This window comes from Hyperoodon ampullatus (assembly GCF_949752795.1).
Source record: "Hyperoodon ampullatus genome assembly, chromosome: 7".
In the NCBI taxonomy this organism is placed as follows: Eukaryota; Metazoa; Chordata; class Mammalia; order Artiodactyla; family Ziphiidae; genus Hyperoodon; species Hyperoodon ampullatus.
This window is the reverse complement of record NC_136920.1, coordinates 96662830-96681642: the sequence shown is the minus strand read 5'-3', so window position 1 is coordinate 96681642 and position 18813 is coordinate 96662830. Positions and strand designations below refer to the sequence as shown.

At 51.3% G+C, this 18813-nt stretch overlaps 1 protein-coding gene across 1 annotated transcript in view; it reads left to right on the top strand.

Moving 5' to 3' along the window:
• The window catches only part of CEP164 (centrosomal protein 164), a 71017-nt gene that overhangs the window by 30318 nt on the left and 21886 nt on the right, over positions 1–18813 (top strand). The window contains exons 5-11 of the mRNA XM_079707484.1: positions 1340–1495; positions 1893–2027; positions 2681–2758; positions 10742–11125; positions 12107–12187; positions 14290–14373; positions 18380–18465. Coding sequence (XP_079563610.1) covers positions 1340–1495; positions 1893–2027; positions 2681–2758; positions 10742–11125; positions 12107–12187; positions 14290–14373; positions 18380–18465 — 1004 coding nt within the window. The remainder of the gene's footprint in view (positions 1–1339; positions 1496–1892; positions 2028–2680; positions 2759–10741; positions 11126–12106; positions 12188–14289; positions 14374–18379; positions 18466–18813) is intronic.

Here is an 18813-nt window from a genome sequence, read left to right as displayed (position 1 = left end):
GGCAAAGTTGGCCAGTTTTTTTATTATCAGCTCTTTTTCTGCCTAACGAAGATACCCTACAACAGGCCAGGTGACTGGGAACCTACAAAGGTTTGGGAGGGGGTCTCGTGTCACCTTTCAGATAAGCATCTGATGCCCTTCCCATGCAGGAATGGGTCGTGTTCAGAGCCCGCCCGATGGTCTGGCCCCAGGCCCAGCTGCGGGTGAGAAGATGGGCCACCTGAACTCTGCCTGACCTCCTCAGGTTCCCCTTTCTCTCTTCAGTCCCCATGGGATTAGAGAGGAATGGAATTTTTGTGTTGTTTTATATACAATTTAAGTTTGAGGATATTTAAAGAGCTCTTTGTAAACTGTCCCCAGAATGCTATCCTGCCCTGGCTTCTAAGCCCAGACTCTTGTGATGTGAATCCCTGTAATGATAGTAATTCCACAGCGCTGGTGTAGCCCTGGGCCACACACACATGCTCCTTGCCGTCAGTATCGCATTTGAATTTCTCAAAAAACCTTCTTAAGTAGCAAGACACACATCATCTCTGTCTTGCAGATGAGTAGACTGAGAATCCAAGAGTCCGTGAGCGACCCAAGGTCTCACAAATTCTGCCACCCAGTTGGTTTCTCTCCCCAGTCCTCGCTGGCACAAAGCCTTCCTTTGGCCATCCCAAGAACAGGGCAAAGGAGGGGCCTGCACAGTCCTCTGGCGAGGCTCCCTCCAGCCCCTTTCCTCATCAATGGAGAGCGGAAAGAGAGTTCTTTTGTTGCTCATGTGTATTTTTCATAGTTAATATTTATTTTAATTGAAGTAATACATGCCCATGTTATTAAACAATGTCAAGTCGAGCCAAAAGGCATAGAACGAAATATAGCAGTTCTCGGGTGTGGGTACCCCTCCCCAGAGGCAACGGCTCTCTTCCAGTGCTTGCTTCCATATTTGTAAATAATATGCTTAGACTGCTTTTTCTTGATTCATCCATTTTCAACTTTATCTATTGAGACTTCTCATGCTGGTAGATGAGGCTTTTGTCTCTTCTCTCCCCAACCCCCCAACTTCCTCTGTGGCTTCGGAGGGAGAGCACAGTCCTCTGCAGCATCTGCCAGATGTGAAAGAACCATTTGCTGAGAGATAGGCACAGAGTTACGAGAATCAGGAAACCAGCCCATGATTCTCACACGGCTGGCACAATGGTAATTTCTGGATGTTGTGTTTCATTAGCAGCCTCTGAACGGAGGCGGTTTAAATTTGAGCGGGCAGGATTTAGATGTTTTATTTTTATATCCATCTCCACACTCTCAGAGCCCTGTGGTTTCTTGGGTTTGTAACAGGATGTTTTCTGTTGCCCAGGCCCTGGGCTCCCCGTTAGCCCCCGTCCACATTCCTCTCAGGGGTCTGGCCCCGTTAAGGGGCCTGGTGGATGCCCTGCCCTCTGCTCTTCGTGGATCTCAAAGTGTGAGCCTGGGGAGCTCGGTGGAGTCTGGTCAGCTTGGAGAACTCTCACTGGTAAATGCTTTTTCTTGTGTTCAGTGTAGTTACCGTGGGGCCTCCATGTTCCATGCTAGGAACCATGACCCATGGATGAGAAATAGAGGGCACAGGCTGAGTCCTTAATGCTTATAATCTAGTGGGGAAGGTGAGTCACACCTGGAGGATGCTGAACAGGGGCTCTGGGCGGTGGAGGATGGACCCAGGGCATAGGGACTGCAGTGGTGATTTCTCAGTCCCTGCAGCCAGGGAAGCAGGAGTTGGACAGGGAGGGATCAGTGAGCTGGAGCTGCTGGGGTCAGCTTCCTGGAGGTGGTGGGCTTGCTCTGGGAGCCATCTAAACAGAAAGAGAGAGGAGAAGGCGATCTGAGGGTCTTCCCCGTAAGTGCCTTGGCTTTCCTTCTCTATTTTGGAGCCTTCACAGGGTCTCAAGACTTCTGCATATACAAAGGGTCTCCTGGGCTCCATCCATGAGGACAAGAATGCTCTCAGCCTCTTGGCTTTAGGAGAGGAGACCAATGAGGAGGATGAGGTGGAGAGTGACAACCAGGTAAGAATGAATCCTTTTCTTGGCCTGGAAACCCTCTGTGCTATGAAAAAAAAAAAAAATTTTTTTTAAATTGTGGTCAAATATGTATACCATAATTATCATTTTAACCACTTTTAGGCGTACAGTTCAGTGACCTTAACTACGTTCACAGTGTTGTACAGTCATCACCACTGTCCATCTCCAGAACTTGTTCATAATCCCAGAGAAACTCTGTACCCTTTAAACAAACCTCTGCATCCTCCCCTCTGCCCAGTCTCTGATCTACTCTCTGTCTCTATGAATTTGCCTCTTCTAGATATTTCATATAAGTGGAATCATACTGTCTTTGTCCTTTTATGTCTGGCTTCTTTCATGTAGCATAATGTTTTCAAGGTTCATCCATGTTGTAGCACATGTGGCTGGATAATATTCCATTGTATGAATATACCACATTTTGTTTAGCCATTCATCTGCTGGTGGATAGTTGAGCTGTCTTTACCTTTTGGCTAACCTCTGTGCTACTTTGAAAATAAGTGAAAATGATTTTCCAGCCCACAGCTTCATTCCTTGCTCAGTCTGTATTCCTGCTGGCTCTGACCCAGAAAGTATAACCAGTGAGGAGCTTCTCGGCCCCCTGGGCTGACCAGTTTCCTTGCCATCGTTTTCATTTTCAGAGTGTCCGAAGCTCAAGTGAGCTTCTTAAGAACCTGTACCTGGACGTCGGGGCACTGGGGGGTGACTTCGAGTATGAGGTAAGAGCCTGAAGCCCCTGCAGGCAGATGCCTCAGCCTGGCAGGTCCCTCCTTCCTTTCTTTTTTTAAAAAAAATATTTATTTATTTATTTATCTATTTGGCTGTGCCGGGTCTTAGTTGCGGCATGCGGGATCTTTAGTTGTGGCATGCGGGATCTTCAGTTGCAGCATGCGGGATCTAGTTCCCTGACCCAGGGATCGAACCCAGGCCGCCTGCCTTGGGAGCGCGCAGTCTCAACCACTGAACCACCAGGGAAGTCCCCCTCCTTCCTTCTTCAGCCTTCCTCCTTGTGGGAGACTTATTTGGAATGAGTACCATTTTGTCCCAGTCCTGTCCAGATGGGATTTCTGGGGTTTGGGGAAGCACAAGCGGGGAAAGGAATTCATCCATTGACTCATTTCTCAGATAACCACCGTTTATTGAATGGTTCTACATGAGGCACTTTGCTAGGTGCTATTGGCCACACACGCCTCAGTTAGCTGTGATCCCTGCCCTCAAAGAGTTTACAGTCTCATAAAAGAGAGACTTAGGTAGCTGGGACTCGGAATGGAATGCAGTGCCGCCGTCAGGATGGTAAAACGCAGTGTTGTGGCTGGGGAGAAGTCGGGGTCTCCTGTCCGTTTGAAAGGCCTTATTGAGAATCTGACATCTGAGGTGAGCCAGGAAGGACGGTGGGCGGGACCGGACGAGCAGAGGCGAGTGGTGAGGGAGAGCTCCAGCTGCAGGGCACTGCACAGGAGCGGAGCACGAGGGTGTCTCCTTTGCCTGGAGCCCAGGGCGCGTGTGGGAGAGGAGTGGGAAATGGGGCTGTGGAGGTAGGTTGGGCTGGGTCGTGGAGGACCTGAGTGCCAGCTGAGAAGTTGGGACTGGGTTACACCGGCACTGGGAGCCATGGGAGGATTTGAACAGAGGTGTAACGCCGTCCAGATGCTTAGCATTTGTCGAATGCTGGCTGCGTGGCGGCAGCTGTGCTGTGGTCAATCCCAGCACTGGTAAGGGGTGGCCTGGGCGGGCCTCTGGGAGTGTGCAGTTGGGGAGAAAGGATGCTGGGCACTCTATGCTTGGTGAGCGCTTAGTACATGTTGAGTAAATGAATATTTAGGAAGCTGTAAAGCAGGGCCAGGTGTATAAAGAGCTCGAGCACAGGTACACTCTTTGGAGGAGTTCTGAGGGCAGAGAAATTACCTGCCCAGAGATGAGGGAGAACTTGGATGAGACAACATTTGACCCCAGTCTTGAAGAGTAGGGAAGTTTTAGACGTGGGGGTGGAAGGGATGTTTTAGGCAGGTGGACAGTTTGAGCAAAGGCACGAGGCCTGGGAAATGCAGAATATGGATGGGACTAGCTTCCGGAATATCCCCCCAGCAGTCCTGCTGCTTCTCATCTCTTTCCCTGGTCTGTCCTCCACTCCCACCAGAATGTTCCTTCCTTCCTTCCTTCCTTCCTTCCTCCCTCCCTCCCTCCCTCCTTCCCTCCTTCCCTCCTTCCCTCCCTCCCTTCCTTCCTTCTATTTTTGGCTGGGTTGGGCCTTTGTTGCTGCACGTGGGCTTTCTCTAGTTGCAGTGAGCGGGGGCTACTCTTCGTTGCGGTGCGCAGGCTTCTCATTGTGGTGGCTTCACCTTGCAGAGCACAGGCTCTAGGTGTGCGGGCTTCAGTAGTTGTGGCTCGCGGGCTCTAGAGCGCAGGCTCAGCAGTTGTGGCGTACGGGCTTAGTTGCTCTGCGGCATCTGGGATCTTCCCAGACCAGGGCTCGAACCCGTGTCCCCTGCATTGGCAGGAGGATTCTTAACCACTGTGCCACCAGGGAAGTCCCAGAATGTTCTTTCAAACAAACAAACAAAACCTGAAACTCATCATGTCGTCGTAATAACTAAAAAACCCCAGTACATTCTTCTACTTGAAAAAGAACATTCCCTACTATTTGTTCTTGGTTTACTGTCTAATTTATTAATTTTTAACAATTAAGCTTTCTCTAAATATGTCCAAAGTATTCACACAACCAATAAATCATGAAGTTAACAACTCAGATTCCCCCAGACATTGAAATATTGATTGCAAGGTCAGTTAAACTTTTCGCAAACTAGAAAATTCTTTTAAAGACTTTGAACTGAAAGAGATCACTCACATTTATTAGAATGACCACAAAACTGACCAGTGAAACAACAGTGCCCGTATCATGGATTTAAATGTTTCCTTATTATCTTTTATTTATGTCCTTATCATCCCTTTCCACGGTCTTATTGTTTCTGACTCTTACTTCTTGGTCTTCAGCTCACCTTGAGAGCTAGGGGGAAGTCCCAGGTTGGCTGAGGGTGAGAATGCTGGCTGACACCTAGGTGTAGGTGGGCTCTCCCAGCTGACCCAGCTCTAGTCATTGGTCAGGGCCCATGTTATACTTAGGCTCACTCTGTAGCCTCAGAAACTGTCCCCGTTTTTGCCTCTGCCCAAACAGATATGTTTTGATTGTGACTTTGATGCTTTCTGCCACGTGACACACTTTCTGAGTGTCATCAACCTGATCTGGCTCTACTTTGACACTTCCTTCTGAATGGGGCCTGGTCTGTTGGCATTAGACCCAAAGCCTTCTGTTTTTGGTTCCCTGAAATGATAACTTTATTTCTTCTCATCTGCCATTAAGACCTTATGACGCTGATGGAATCAGTAGCTCAGGTTCTGAGCCTGGAAGGATGTCCATGAGTAGGAATGAGGTGTCAGGAGGACTCGCTGGCTTTTGGAGAAGGAGGGCAGTCTCCACAAGACTGCGCAAACTGAGAGTAGGGATTCTGCCCTGTTCACGTCTGTGTGTCTGGAACCTGGCCTGCTCCCTGGAACTTAGGAAGTGCATGGGTAGGTTTTGCTGAGCGATTGAGTGGATGAATAGGTGAGTGAATGAATGAGCCACGCTGGGACCAGAGGGTATCCTGGCAGGTCATGTTGTGCTTTTTCTTCTCTGGGCTTTCCCAGGTCGTGGGTAGAGTGGACACTGGATCCCCGCTTCAGCTGGTGGATTGAAGATCCCGATGTGGATCAATCATCATGTGCTTTGACTTGTTAATTTTTCCTTTATAATAGTTTACAAATGTCAACAAAAAAAGGGATTTTCTTCTTTGACATGTCCTGTATTCTCAAAAGCTTCCCTTCTGATCTTTATATGCTTCTTTGGGGGAGTGGAGCTTTTAAATATATTTTTTTATAACCTCTTTAGTATAAATAGGCAACCCAGTGTGATGGGGAGAAATGTCTGGAGTGGGAGGTGTTAAGTACACTCCCCCCACTCCCCCATCTCTAGCATCCCAGCAGATTTAGTTCTTTTTGCCACATGGAGTGTTGGATTCCTGTGTTCTAACCTCAGCAGGAACTGGGGCTTTTCCTGGTGGGGAAGGTTAGTAGTGGGGCTGAATGGGGGTTTTAGGACAGACAAAGCTGCCTCTGCTTACCATGCCCTTTAAAATGGCTTTTGTCCCAGTTTATAGACCTTGGGTCCTCTGAGTTGCCCACCTCTTCCCGCTTCTGGGCAGCCCGGCAGCCTGAGATGGAGAGCTTATTCTGTGGTTTGTTTTACCCTGTTTCGCTGTCAACAATCACTTTGCTCATGATTCCATGAGAGGGCAGTACGATGGCAAGAATGCCTCTCTCTCTCTCTCTCTCTCTCTCTCTCTCTCTCTCTCTCTCCCTCTCCCTCTCCCTCTCCCTCTCCCTCTCCCTCTCCCTCTCCCTCTCCCTCCCTCCCTCCCTCCCTCCCTCTCTGTCTCCTTCCCCCTCCTCTCCTGCCTTCAACTTAAACCGTTCCTAGTCTATTACAGAATCAAAAGGGATACGTTCCTGGAACAGACACTGAGAATGGATGGGAGTGAAAGAGGGGAGGCTGAAGGGTAGGTGAGCAGGCAGCAGATGGCCTTGTAGTGCTGGTGAAAAGACCATCAGCAGATCAAAGGGGAGGGAGGGAGCTGGGCTTAGAAATAACGGGATGATGTCAGTGTGATTGGAAAGCGCTAACAACACTGGGGAACAGTGCAAAGAACTGAGACCGACTGGGTGGGAAGGAGACATGGAAAATAAACCGACTGATGTTTGGCTTGGTGGGGGGGGATCCCCCCCCAAGAACAGGATCAATGCAAGGACATGGTGTTCAGCTCCCCTGTCTCCCACTCCCACCCTCCTGAGCCGTGTGGAATGTAGGGCCCCTGCCTTTGTGCTCTGGACTGCAGGAGGGGGATTGCAGCATGGGAGACCTCATAGCTTTTGGGGGGTATGTTAAATATTCATGAAGTGGTTCCTACAGGCACTCTCCTGCACCGCCCTCTTCATGCAGATGGCAAAGTCTTTTTGGGAAAAAAACAGCAGGAATTTGCCTTATACTCAAGGACCTGGGGCTGTGACAGGAGGAGACGGAAGGAGTGTGAGCACGGTTGAGCTGAGAGCAGAGCCGTGCTATGCGTATGTCCCCCGGGTACCCTGCAGAACACCGGCGCAGGAGGCTGTGCACAGGGGCCTGGGTGTGCGTCCTGGGCCGGACCTCGGGCCGTGGGCCCCGCGATGGAATGAGGAGCAGGGGCTGAGTTAAAGGAGAGGAGCGTGGGGTCAGCTGGGTCTTCCAGACACTCAGCTCTCATTCATCCACTTGTGGATAATCCACAACAAATGCCTAGTCTCCCCCTGCTGTCCTTCCCTTCAAGACGTCCCCCTGGCTGTCCTGTCATTGCAGTTAGTTGATGTGGGCGCAGGGAATGCAAGTTCACTTATTTTCATGTTAGCCGTGTTTTAATATTTTACTATTTACGTAGACAGAATAGGATAAGCTCCATGGAACATTCTTCTTTTGAAGAATTTTAGCTTGAGAGTGGCATAGCCTGGGCCTGACATTCTGTAGCCTGGCCATATTCTCTCATGTGTAAGAATGGGAATCTCCCCCTGGATCTGGTGTCCTCTGAGTTTTGATAGGTTACTTGTTTTTCCGTCATCTTGAATATTAATAGTTAATATTTGTTTAGCTATTTTCCATTTCATAAGCACTATAACAAATAATAGTCTAATCCCTGTATAATTTTGTAAAATAGATATCACATCTCCATTTTACAGAGTAGGAACTCCTATATCTTCATTGACCCACTTAATCTTTTTTAATATTCAGTCAACAAGCATTGACTGAGCACCTATTATGTGCCAGAAACTAGACACTGAGGATAATAGGGAGCTGATTTGGTGAGGGCAACAGGCAAGGAAGTCAGCAGTTATAAGACAGTAGTTGTTGTGAAAGAGGATGAGGAAGGCTGATCTCAGGAAGGCTTCCTGGAAGAGGCGATGCTTTGAGGACCAGTGGGAGCTTGTCAGGGTAGATTGTGTGTGTATTAAGAACGCACACGGCAGAGCAGGGAAATGGCATAATGTTTGTTCACAGGCAGGATGTGTGTGTCTGGAGATGACCTCGGAGGAGCAAGCAGGGCTGGGCTGGGTGAGAAGGGCTGTGGGCCGTGTGAGGAGATGTGAACTGGTGGCCCGACACCTCCTCTGTCCCCTAATCCAAGGTCCGTTGCCTTTCTTTCATCATGAGATGAGCACAGCCGGGGTGGCTTGGCTGTGCTTGCTGAGTCAGACCCCCTCACTCCCCCCTGAGACACTCCCATGTCCTTCTTGGCGTCCAGGAGCCCCACAGACCGGTCATTGCGTGCTGGCCGCTGCTGAGAGCTGGCTGCTGTGGGGACACCGAGGTGAGGGGACCTGGCCTCGCCCTGAAGATGCCTCTCCAAGAGGAGGAGCCCATCTTGGCCCCTCTGCACCCAGTGACCGTGAAGACTTCCTCCACACTACAGTTAGGGTGTCAGGAGGGTGGGCAGCACTGGAGGGCACCCTGCCTTTGTGCTGCCAGCGCATGAGGGAAGCCCACCCCTTCTCTGTTCAGCCTCTGCTTTTCTCCCTGGGACAGGCGTGGCACTGACCACAGCGTCACCACCGTGTCCGGTGCCCTTTGCTTTGGGCAGTAAAGGCGCATAGCCAGGGCTACCTGGGATGTTTCACTTTTCTCCATTCTCAGCTGAATTCCTTGAGGGCAGGATCTATCTTCCTATTCAGGTCGCCACGGTGGGGTTTGGCTCATAGAAGGTGCTCGGTGAATGGACTTGTGCGTCTCATCATAAAACATGACTTAGCGTTTATGGAGCGCTTACGCTGTGCCAGGCGCAGTTCTCTGTTCTTTACTCATTCAATGAGTGTTGACTTATTTAATCTTCCCAACAATCCTATGAGATAGGCCCTACTATACCCCCGTATTTTAGAGGAAGAAACTGAGGCCCAGAGAAGTTAAACAGTTTGCCTAGGGTCCCTGTAAGCACGGAGCCAAGATTTGAACCTGGGTGTTCTGTCTCCGAAGTCAGGCTCTGAAGTGCCCTGCTTTCCTGCCTCTCTTAACCATCCTTGGAAAGTTTGGGTGGGCTTATCAGTCAGCTGCCAGACCTGCAGTGGATGGTCATGGCTTTGGGTTCCGTGGATCCTTTAACAGGCAGACAGCAATGGGTGAATGGCGTGTTTGGGGCTTTTCCTTGGCCCTCTGGACTCTAGTCATCACGCTTCTTTTTTTTTTTTTTCTGCGGTACGTGGGCCTCTCGCCGTTGTGGCCTCTCCCGTTGCGGAGCACAGGCTCTGGACGCACAGGCTCAGTGGCCGTGGCTCACGGGCCCAGCCACTCCGTGGCATGTGGGATCCTCCTGGACCGGGGCACGAACCCGCGTCCCCTGCATCGGCAGGTGGACTCTCAACCACTGCACCACCAGGGAAGCCCCATCACCCTTCTTGTTGGAGTGTCCAGGGTCAGGCTTCAGGAAGTCTCAAAAATCCCTGCCAAGAAGTTGTTCACGCTGGCAGCCCAAGTTTAAGACAGGTGTTTTCTGGGAAGAAGGCTTCTCTGCTTGAGCCTAGGAGAGATTGCTGGCTGTATTTCCAAGGGAGGAGTTCCTTTTTCTCTTGTGGTAGCTCTAAAGGCTTTTCCTGGTCTTTACCATGGGGTTTGTGAGCAAGGAGCAGGGTGGGCAGCTGTAGACGTGCCTTGCTCCCATCTCCTTTCAAGACACCCTGCAGAGGGGACCTTGGGGGATTAACAGACTGCAGCTGCTGAACCTTTGATCCACCCCGGCTCATGCCAAGGCCGGGCTTGTTGATGGAATTGATGGGGTGCAACGCACCCAGAGCAGGGCCATTTCTGCCCGATGGCTGCGGGACTGTCCATGGGGCTGAGACCCTGTCAGAACTGTGCTGTGGCCTGAGGCTCTCCTACTCAAGCCCCCTCCTTACCTCTCCCATGTCACAGGTCTCAGACCTGTGTTCCCAAGCCTCTCCCCACCTCCCGTATCCTCATGGGCATTTCCCCCAATCAGTCTTCTACACACCTCACCCCATCTGGCACCTGCTGCCCAGAGGACTCACTTGATGGTCCTCCGACAGAGGAGCCTGGCTCCAGGGCTGCTTATGCAGCCTCCCTAAGGGGGAGGCTATAGGGAGAGAGCTACCCTCATTGCTATGCAAGAAGGGTACCCTCCTGATATTTCCTCCCTGCTGCCTTTTAAAAATGAAAACTCTAGACTTTGGTACTTTTCTCTCGTGCGGTTCTCCGTCATCATCATTGTAAACAAATATTGACTTCTGAGTCTGCCATGTTATGGTTTGGCTAATGGGGCTTGGAATGAGCCAGATTTATTACTCGAGAATGTGATGGGTGGTGACAGAGTTGTATAGTGCAGTGCACTGGATTCCAAGCTCCTCAGTGGACAGGGGTCAGGTTGGGTGTATTCAGATCACCATAGAATTTCAGAGTCAGTGGAGCTGGGCTGGAGCCAGGAATCTGTGTTTTTAAATGCTTTTGAGGTGTGGGATAGCCATTGGTTTCAGAGCGGTAGACGTCAAGGAATGGCAGCTCCGTCTTGTAGCAAGTCTCTAAACCCTTTTATTAATTCCTGACGTCTTCCTTTCTGACACGGTCTTCTGCTCCCTAGGAATCTCCAAGAACAAGCCAGCCAGAGGAGAAGAAGGACGTTTCTCTGGATTCCGATGCTGCCAGCCCCCTTACTGCTGGCAAGCTCTTCAGCCAAGGTGCAGATAACAGCCCGAGCAGTGCCGATGGCCAAGGGCAACAGGGAAGAGGGGCAAGTCGGCTCCCAGAAAAAGAAAAGAACGAGAAGAATGATCCCGGGATGTCCAGGAGTGTGGCGGACCCCGGGGGCGACCCCGCGGGCGATCAGCCTGCCAAAGCCAATACAAAAGAGGCACCAGAGGACCCAGTGGATGCAAGAGAGGAGGGTTCCCTGACGGAAGAGGCAGCAAAGGAGCCAAAGAAGGAGGCTTCCGTCCCAAAAGAGAGCAGATCGGAGGCGAGTGAAGTAAGTCACTTTGTCCCACGGGCAGTTGCTGGCTGCAGCCCTCTGCTGCTCTCTCGTGCCCTGTGCACATTCCTCTCCCTTCATCTTTATTACTGAGTCAGGAGCTGCATTTGCAGGCCCAGCAATGGGCCGTCAGCATCAGCCAGAACCCTTAATTGTGACAAATATGCCCAGACCCAGCAGGCAGTAAAATCCTGAATGAAACTCCAAAGCTGCTGGCACTAGAAATTCAGAGCAGAAATTTGCTTTTCCGTTGGCACCTCCCGGGGGATTCCTGTTCCTCTGGTCTCCCACTTACTTCCTCTTGCCAGTTCCTGCCTCCCCCTCCTACTTCTCGACGTCAGTTTGGGGTGAGTCATGGTTGCAGCCTGTGTTCCTGCAGAGAGAGGAGCCTGTTGAGGGGAGTGGGGGGACGTTCGGGAGTGTCCTGCCCCGGCATTGGTCAGTTAGGTTACAAGAAGACTCTTCATTGGTCTCTCTGGCTCCTTTGAACAACCCAAGACGCGGGAGTCTTGCTTGGTAAGATCAGGCCTGTGACCCGGATGGATAGAAGTAGGACCCAGTTGTGAGAGCATTTGGCATCTTTATTTTCCAGCCCTTAGTCCCGCCCTTCCTCCAGGTGGATGGTGAGGGAATTCATTTAAAGAGCTTTTAGCTACTTCCTGGTAAAGATACTCCCATTCTGTTTTCCTAGGATCCCATCCAACTTCCCCACTGCCGACTTTCTAACCATCTCCCGTTCTGCTTCACATGGCCCTCCTTCCAAGGGTAAAGCGTGTTGCCCATACTCAGTGGGGCTGCCCAGCCTGAGGGGGCCGGGGGCAGGTGTCCAGAGAGAATGCGAGGGTCCACAGGCCTCTTTCAGGTTTTCCAGAAGAGGTGGATTTCGGTTTGGGTTCAGCCCTGTATTGGCACCGTGGATAGAGGTCACGACCCTCTGTCCTCTGCTCTGGTGACTTCTCTGTGGGTCTGTCTCCCCAGGAGTCAGAGATCAGTGAACACACGAAGGAACTACAGCCCTCAGACTCCACTGCTTCTGACCCCAAGTCCCTTCTTGGCCTGGTGAGTCTGAGATGGGGGGCAGCAGAGTGGTGGTGAAGAGCGTGGGTTGGCAAGGTCCTGTGTTTGAGTGATTCGCTGAGCATCTCACAGCTTGTAAGTGGGGAAGTCAGGACTCAAACTTGGGTCTTGTCTAACTCCATTTTCTCAGCCCTACGTACAAAGGATAACACTACCTACTTTACAGGTTTGTTGTGAGAAGAAAGTGGGGTAAAGAGTATAAAACATTAGCATAGAAACATTAAACAAACATAGCTGTTATTACTATTAGTGCTGTGTGAATTGCCTGTGAGATCATATGAGGTCATTGCCTCTGGGCTCTAGCAGGAGCATTACACGAACCTAGGAGGTTAGAGACCGTGTGTGTGTGTTTATGGAATCACTGAGCCATGGTGAGGACCAGTCCTCAGGCTCTCAGGCTCTGACCAGGAAGGATGCTGTGGTGTGGTATCATTTCCAAAGTTAAGACTTTGTCCTGGAATGCCAGCATCCATGGTTTCTTTGTCCCAGTCCTTCCACCCAGCCTGCTGTAGCCTGGCTTCACTTGCCAGGTTTGTAATCTATGGGGAGGCGTTCGGGGTGCTTTTTGGCAGAACACTTTTTCCAGAAACCACACTCCATCTGTTTGGAGGAGGCAGATCAAAGGGAAGGGATTAGTGGGAGAGGATCAGGGATGAACAGTCATGATACGAGGGGGTGCAGAGGAATTAGGAGGCTGTGTGCTCAAGCCCCTCACTGAGCCATGGGCTTAGGAGCCAGATGGCAGCTGCACTGAGTGGAGTAGAACTCACGCTGAAAGGAAAATGTCATCAGCAAAGAAAACCCACAAGCTAGGAACGGGAGGCAAAGTCCTTGTTGGCAAAAACCGTCATGAAGAGTCACCGTGTCACAGAACTCTCTGAAGCAAGGGCCCTGGCCCTGCTAAAGGAGTCGCTGTGTGGAGAAACGGGCTGCCCATCGGCATTTTTCTTCTCTATGGGAGTGGGTGGAGGAAGCCACAGACAGCAGGACCAGATCTTGGCTGGGCGACCCTCCGTTTTTCAGGGCTGATGACAGAGCTGTCCCTGTTAGCGTGCTGTCAGGTAGCCGTCCGTCACCTAGTCCAGGGGCGATCTTGGGCTCGGAGGGGGCAGGCTCGTGGCTCTGCGGCAGCCAAAGGGCAGCGGGGAGCTGGCACCTGTGTGGGCACTTGCTGCCTGTCCCAAAGAGAAGCTGGTGGAGGAAGTGGCGCTAATTCATCCCCATTGTCCAGAGGGACACCTGTATGGGAAGGGGAAGGAACCAGCTGGGTGGAGCCTGGCAGGCCCTGGTGTCCAAGCTGCCCACAGGGCTTCTGGGCACTTTGGCCTCTTGGTTGGGCACCAGGAGGGAGAGACAGCTGGAAAGTGACATGCTTTGCAGCACATGTCACACAAAGAGCTTGGGCTTTGGAGTTGGCCCAGGGCACTTCTGACCCCCAGCCCTATTGCTTACCAGATGCGTGACCTTGGATAAATTACTTGGGCTCTCAAACTGCTTCCTCCGTGAGATAAGAATAAGAGGATCAGTCTCATAGGGTTACTCTTTTTCCCTGTAATTTGATTATGAAAAATTTCAAACATACTGAAAAATTAAAAGCCTTTTACAGCGAATAGCCTCACACTCACAACCTAGAGTCTCCAGTGAACAGTTTACTGTACTTGCTTTGCCACATGCCTTTCCATCCAGTTGCAGTGTTAATTTTTTTTTTTTTTTTGCGGTACGCGGGCCTCTCACCGTTGTGGCCTCTCCCCTTGCGGAGCACAGGCTCTGGACGCGCAGGCCCAGTGGCCATGGCTCACGGGCCCAGCCGCTCCGCGGCATGTGGGATCTTCCCGGACCGGGGCACAAACCCATGTCCCCTGCATCTGCAGGCGGACTCCCAACCACTGTGCCGCCAGGGAAGCCCCCGCAGTGTTAATTTTGAAGGTGAAATAATTAATGAGTAGCTGTCGGAGTGCTTGGTACAGTGCCTGGCATGTAGTAGGCGTCTTTCTTGAAGGTGGGGGTGGAGGAGAGGCCCTGTATCCCTGGTGGGCGCTGAGCGTGACAGAGGAGAGCTGACCTCCCTGTCTCTCCATCTCCAGGACTTTGGTTTCCACAGCCGGATCTCGGAGCACCTGCTGGATGTGGACGTGCTGTCCTCTGTCCTGGATGGAGCCCGCCGGGAGGTGAGTCTCTCTAGGGCTGGGCTGGAGCCTCACTTTTGAGGATAATCAAGAGCTGAGTCCTGCCTATCCCAGGGTGCATTTCTGGGAGTTCTCTCCCTTCTGATTCATTAAGCCAAGGCCCTGACTGTGCCTGTGATGGGGCTTCCGACATACATGCTCTGTTGCTGCCATGAACTAAGTCACTCCGTGTCCTCCACCGCCATATATGTATCTGTTTATCCAGTCACTTAGCAACTGAGGGCCGACCACTTGTTCCCGTGGAAAGCACTGTGTAGTTTGCGGGTTTCAAGGCACTACCCAACCTGGCCCATCCAACCTCTGCAGCCTCATCCTCAGCCCACCGCCCATGCCCCGGCTGTGCCCACCACTCGCCGTTCCCCTGGGGCCACACCCTCCACCTCCTTCACCACTCAACCTGCTGGGTTGCTTTTCCTTTTGTCCCGGCAAGCTCGCTCTTGGTCTTGGAGGTCCACCTCTGACATCACCTCCTCCCCGCACGATTTATCGTTCCTTCCCTTTGCTTTCCTTTGCTTCCCTTAGTGCTGCTTCTTTTGTTTTATGGTTCTTTGTCTCCCCTGCCAGATGTAAGCTCAGACACAGACCCTGTCCTTAAGGAGCTTGAAGCCAAGATCATTTTTGCCTCCTCTGTAGGGTTGTTGAGAGGAGAGAGATTCTGACATGTGGTCTTTGCAAGTTTGAGCGGGCATTTGGTTTGGGTGAAACAAACAAGGTATTTAATGTGAATCAGGCCTGGGTGCCCTTAGTGAAGCGAGTCCTGAGACAGGATAGAGTTTCAAGGTCGGTTGCACTTGTGCCGGACATGTTCTTCTTGGTTCTGCTGGACCTTGGTCCCCACCGTTTGCAGCACTGGAGGTCTTTAAAGGCACAGACAAGGCCAGGTGGTGTTTGTCAGGAAGGGTTTGGAGCAGGTGATTTGTGAGGCGCCTTACTGAGTTGGCCGGGCAAGGTGAATTTCCATTGCTCTGCTCCAAAATCTGGCCAGTATTAGAATACTTGGGGGGCTTTAAAAAAGACAGATTTCTAGGTCCTGCCTGAGACCTCATGAGGTGAGCAGCCTCTTTTTGGGCCATGCCACTTGGTATAAAGCAGTAGCAGGGCCTGGCTTGCATTTGGTTCTCATGAGGCACCCTCTGAGGCAGCCGCCCTGGCAGAGGAGGCCCTAAGCTGTGTCTCATGACCAGTGTGGAGCAGTGCTGGGTGCTCAGGTTGGCTGACCGTGTGGAGCCCTTTGCGAGATTGTGTCCGCCTCTCGCTTCAGGGCACGGAGGGGCTGAGCAGGGAGGTAGAGCTGGAGGGACAAGAAGCAGCCTCTGTGTGGGATGGATAGAACCATAGGTACAGTCCCCTTTGTCTTTCCAGGGGACACTTGTCCATTTTCCATATTCTCTGGATCTCTCCCAAGGCCAGGGCCAGTGCAGAAGCTTAGAACTGAGCTAAATTAATTTTTGTTCACTTAAACATTTTTTATGCATCTTTATTGAGATCTAATTGACATAAATAAACTGGACACATATAAATGGTACCATGTGATAAGTTTTACCATATGTATACACCTTTCAAACCACCACCACGGTCAAGATAATGATTATAATGAATTACAACCATGATGAAGTTTATAATAGGTTACAAAAAATGACCATAAAGTTATTTCAAATAATACAGAAGGTCAAAGTCTTCTGCTTCCTGCAGCCTTACTCCCTCCCGCAGGTCGGGACTGTTCGTTTCCATTAACATTCTCATGTGCCTTTGCAGAAACTTTTCTGTACACATATAAGCATGTATTTATTTTCTATTTGTTAATCTTTTTTTTCCCCACAGAAATTGGAACTGTGCTATAAAAACTGCTTGGCAATATGCTCTTCAAATTCGAGAATAGACCCTTAACTTATTTCTATGCTATTTCAGATCTTTTATTGGTTGCATAGCATTCTGCTTTATGAATGCACTGTGACTTACTGGGATTTATTAAACTGAGGACTGCACCATAAACAAAAAACAAAACCCCGGAGCTGAGTTTAGGTTGGGGAAGTGGTGTCTTGAGCAGTCTTAGGCCGGAGTCTTAGAATGTGCTTGTGTCTCCCCTTTCTGAAGAGCGCCGATATGCCTGATTTCTTTGTCTGGTTCCTTTGACTCCCTTTCTGGGGCAAAAATGTCTAGGGAGCAGGTAAAAACTCTGCTCAGAGGACCTCTGTCTGGGTACTTGCCCAAGGTGTCCCTTAGTCTCTAGCTGGGGGCTAGTTGAGTTTCTAGCAGAAATATGGAAGGTGAAATAAGAAGGAAATAGATAGGCCTTGTCTGTAGCTTGTCCTTTCTGATTCAGGGCTCAGTCCCCCGATATTTATTACAATCACTGCACTTTGTTACCCGTCTTATATTTTAGTTTGTGAAATAGATTGGCCTGTGTGATTGTTTTTGGTTTTGTTTTTCCTTGAAAAGAGAGGGGGGAGCTGTCTGCTGAGCTTGTTGTCAATTGTAGGGAAGACAAGCTGTGAGTTGAGCTCTGGAAGGGAAGGAGGTGGGGTGGGAGAAGGGTGGCCCGCCCCGCCATTGTCTGCAGGCTCTGCCCGGCTGATGCGATTAGGAGTGGCAGCGCTGGCAGGGAGCCCTTCTGCTGCGGGCACCAGGAGGCACTCCCAGGCAGCATTGCTATTTTTCATGTAATTTGTGGGAGCTGGCTTCTAGTTCAGACCCATCCAGATGGCAGAGTCGGCCACAGCTGCCGGGGCTCAGGCTGCCAGTGGAGAGGTGTGGGGGGCTGGAGGCATGGGGTTGGGGACATGGAGGTGTGCCAGCCCTGCCAGAGCCCTGCTGGGGAAGATGGAGTGAGCTGTCTCCTGCCCCACTTCTCCTGTTAACCCTCGTGTCCCGGAACAGACAGGGCTCCTGTCAGTGTGACAGAGGGAGTGCAGGTCCTAGGATGGGGACTGGCACTGGCAAAGCTGGGTTTCTTTTGTGTTTTGTTTTTCCTCAGGCTGCGGAAGAGGAGGGGGGTGTGGGGAGAGCTCGTATTTGTGGCATGCCTTCTTTTGGGCCGGAGTCGGGCTTTATGTACACGATCTCATTTAATCTTCACCAGAAGCCCTGTGAGCTGTGGTTTGCTATCCCATTTTGTAGTGGAGAAGGTGCTAGAACAAAGGGTTGAGTCCAGGCTGACTGCCCTACTCTACCTGCAGGGGTAGACCTCACCCCTGCAGAAAATATGTGAATGTATCAAGAATAGTCCTTTTTCACCAGCTTGCTAAATTTGCCTAGACACCTAAGCTTTAAAATGAGATTTGGGGTTGGCTTTTTTTTTTTTTTTTTTTTTTTTTTTTTGGTGCTGTCTGGCTGGTAAAATCCCTGATTAGGAAGGGGGCATCATTATCTACTGACGGGACCTGGGTGTCGGGGGAGCAAAGGAGCGCCCCGTCTTCCTCCCTTCAGGTGCCCACACAGTGCCCTTCTCGTCTGGAGTACAGCTCTCTGTCATTTCACCAAGTCTCCATCTCTCCAGGGTCCTTCCTCTTTAATGCACTTGTCTGCTGTGCCCAATCCTGCTCACTTAATTTGAGCATCCCCGATTATCCCTGGCACTGGTGGTCTGGGGCCTCTGTGGATCTGGGGTGTTCGTGGATGGCTCCGCTTTGTGCAACTGGCAGTGAGGGGTTTCCAGCTGCAGAAGGCAGGATTTTCTTCTTCTTATGTGTCCTGCTTCAGCCTCTGGCTTCCGCCTCTGCCTGCAGTGGCTTTGGTGCCTGACTCATCCTCCCCAGGCCAGCAAGCCTGGCCCTGGGAGCAGCTGTGAGCCTGGGGGCTTAGCCAAAGCCCCAGGGCCTTCACTGTGCAGTAGGCGACCTGCTCTTCTGCATCCCGAGTGGTCCTCACTCACCCACAGCCACCTCTCAGTGCTTCCTCGTGGCATGAGAGTCAGCTGGAGGATTAAAGGACCCAATGCAGACCCCCCAACCCCCCAAAGTATACACTTTCCACTGCTACTTGCCTGCAGGCCCAGAGGTTGGGAAGAGAAGACAAGGATGCCAGCCAGTCCAGCCAAGATGAGCTGCAGAGCAAGAAGTCCAGAGGCTCGGAGAGGTATAGTGCGTGGGAGGCCACCCTCAGGGACTTTGGGATGGCGTGGACCTGGGCAGAATTCCTGGCTTTGGTCTACGTACCTCAGTGTGCTCCTGCCTGAAGGCAGATGGTGAACTGACTGGATGGCCTTGCAGAGTCTGCGTGTGTGCGTGTGCGTATGCGTGGGCGTGTGCGTGTGTGTTTCCGCAAACCAAGTCAGGAGTGGGAGGTACTGCTGGAGCATATGGGGGTACTTTGTGCCCATAGCACCATTGTGGGGACAGGGCTCTGTCCTTTTCATCAGATTGGATGAAGCCTTGTGTGTCCCTGCTCGTGGGCCAGAGCTGGATGGCCTGCTCGAGGTCCAGG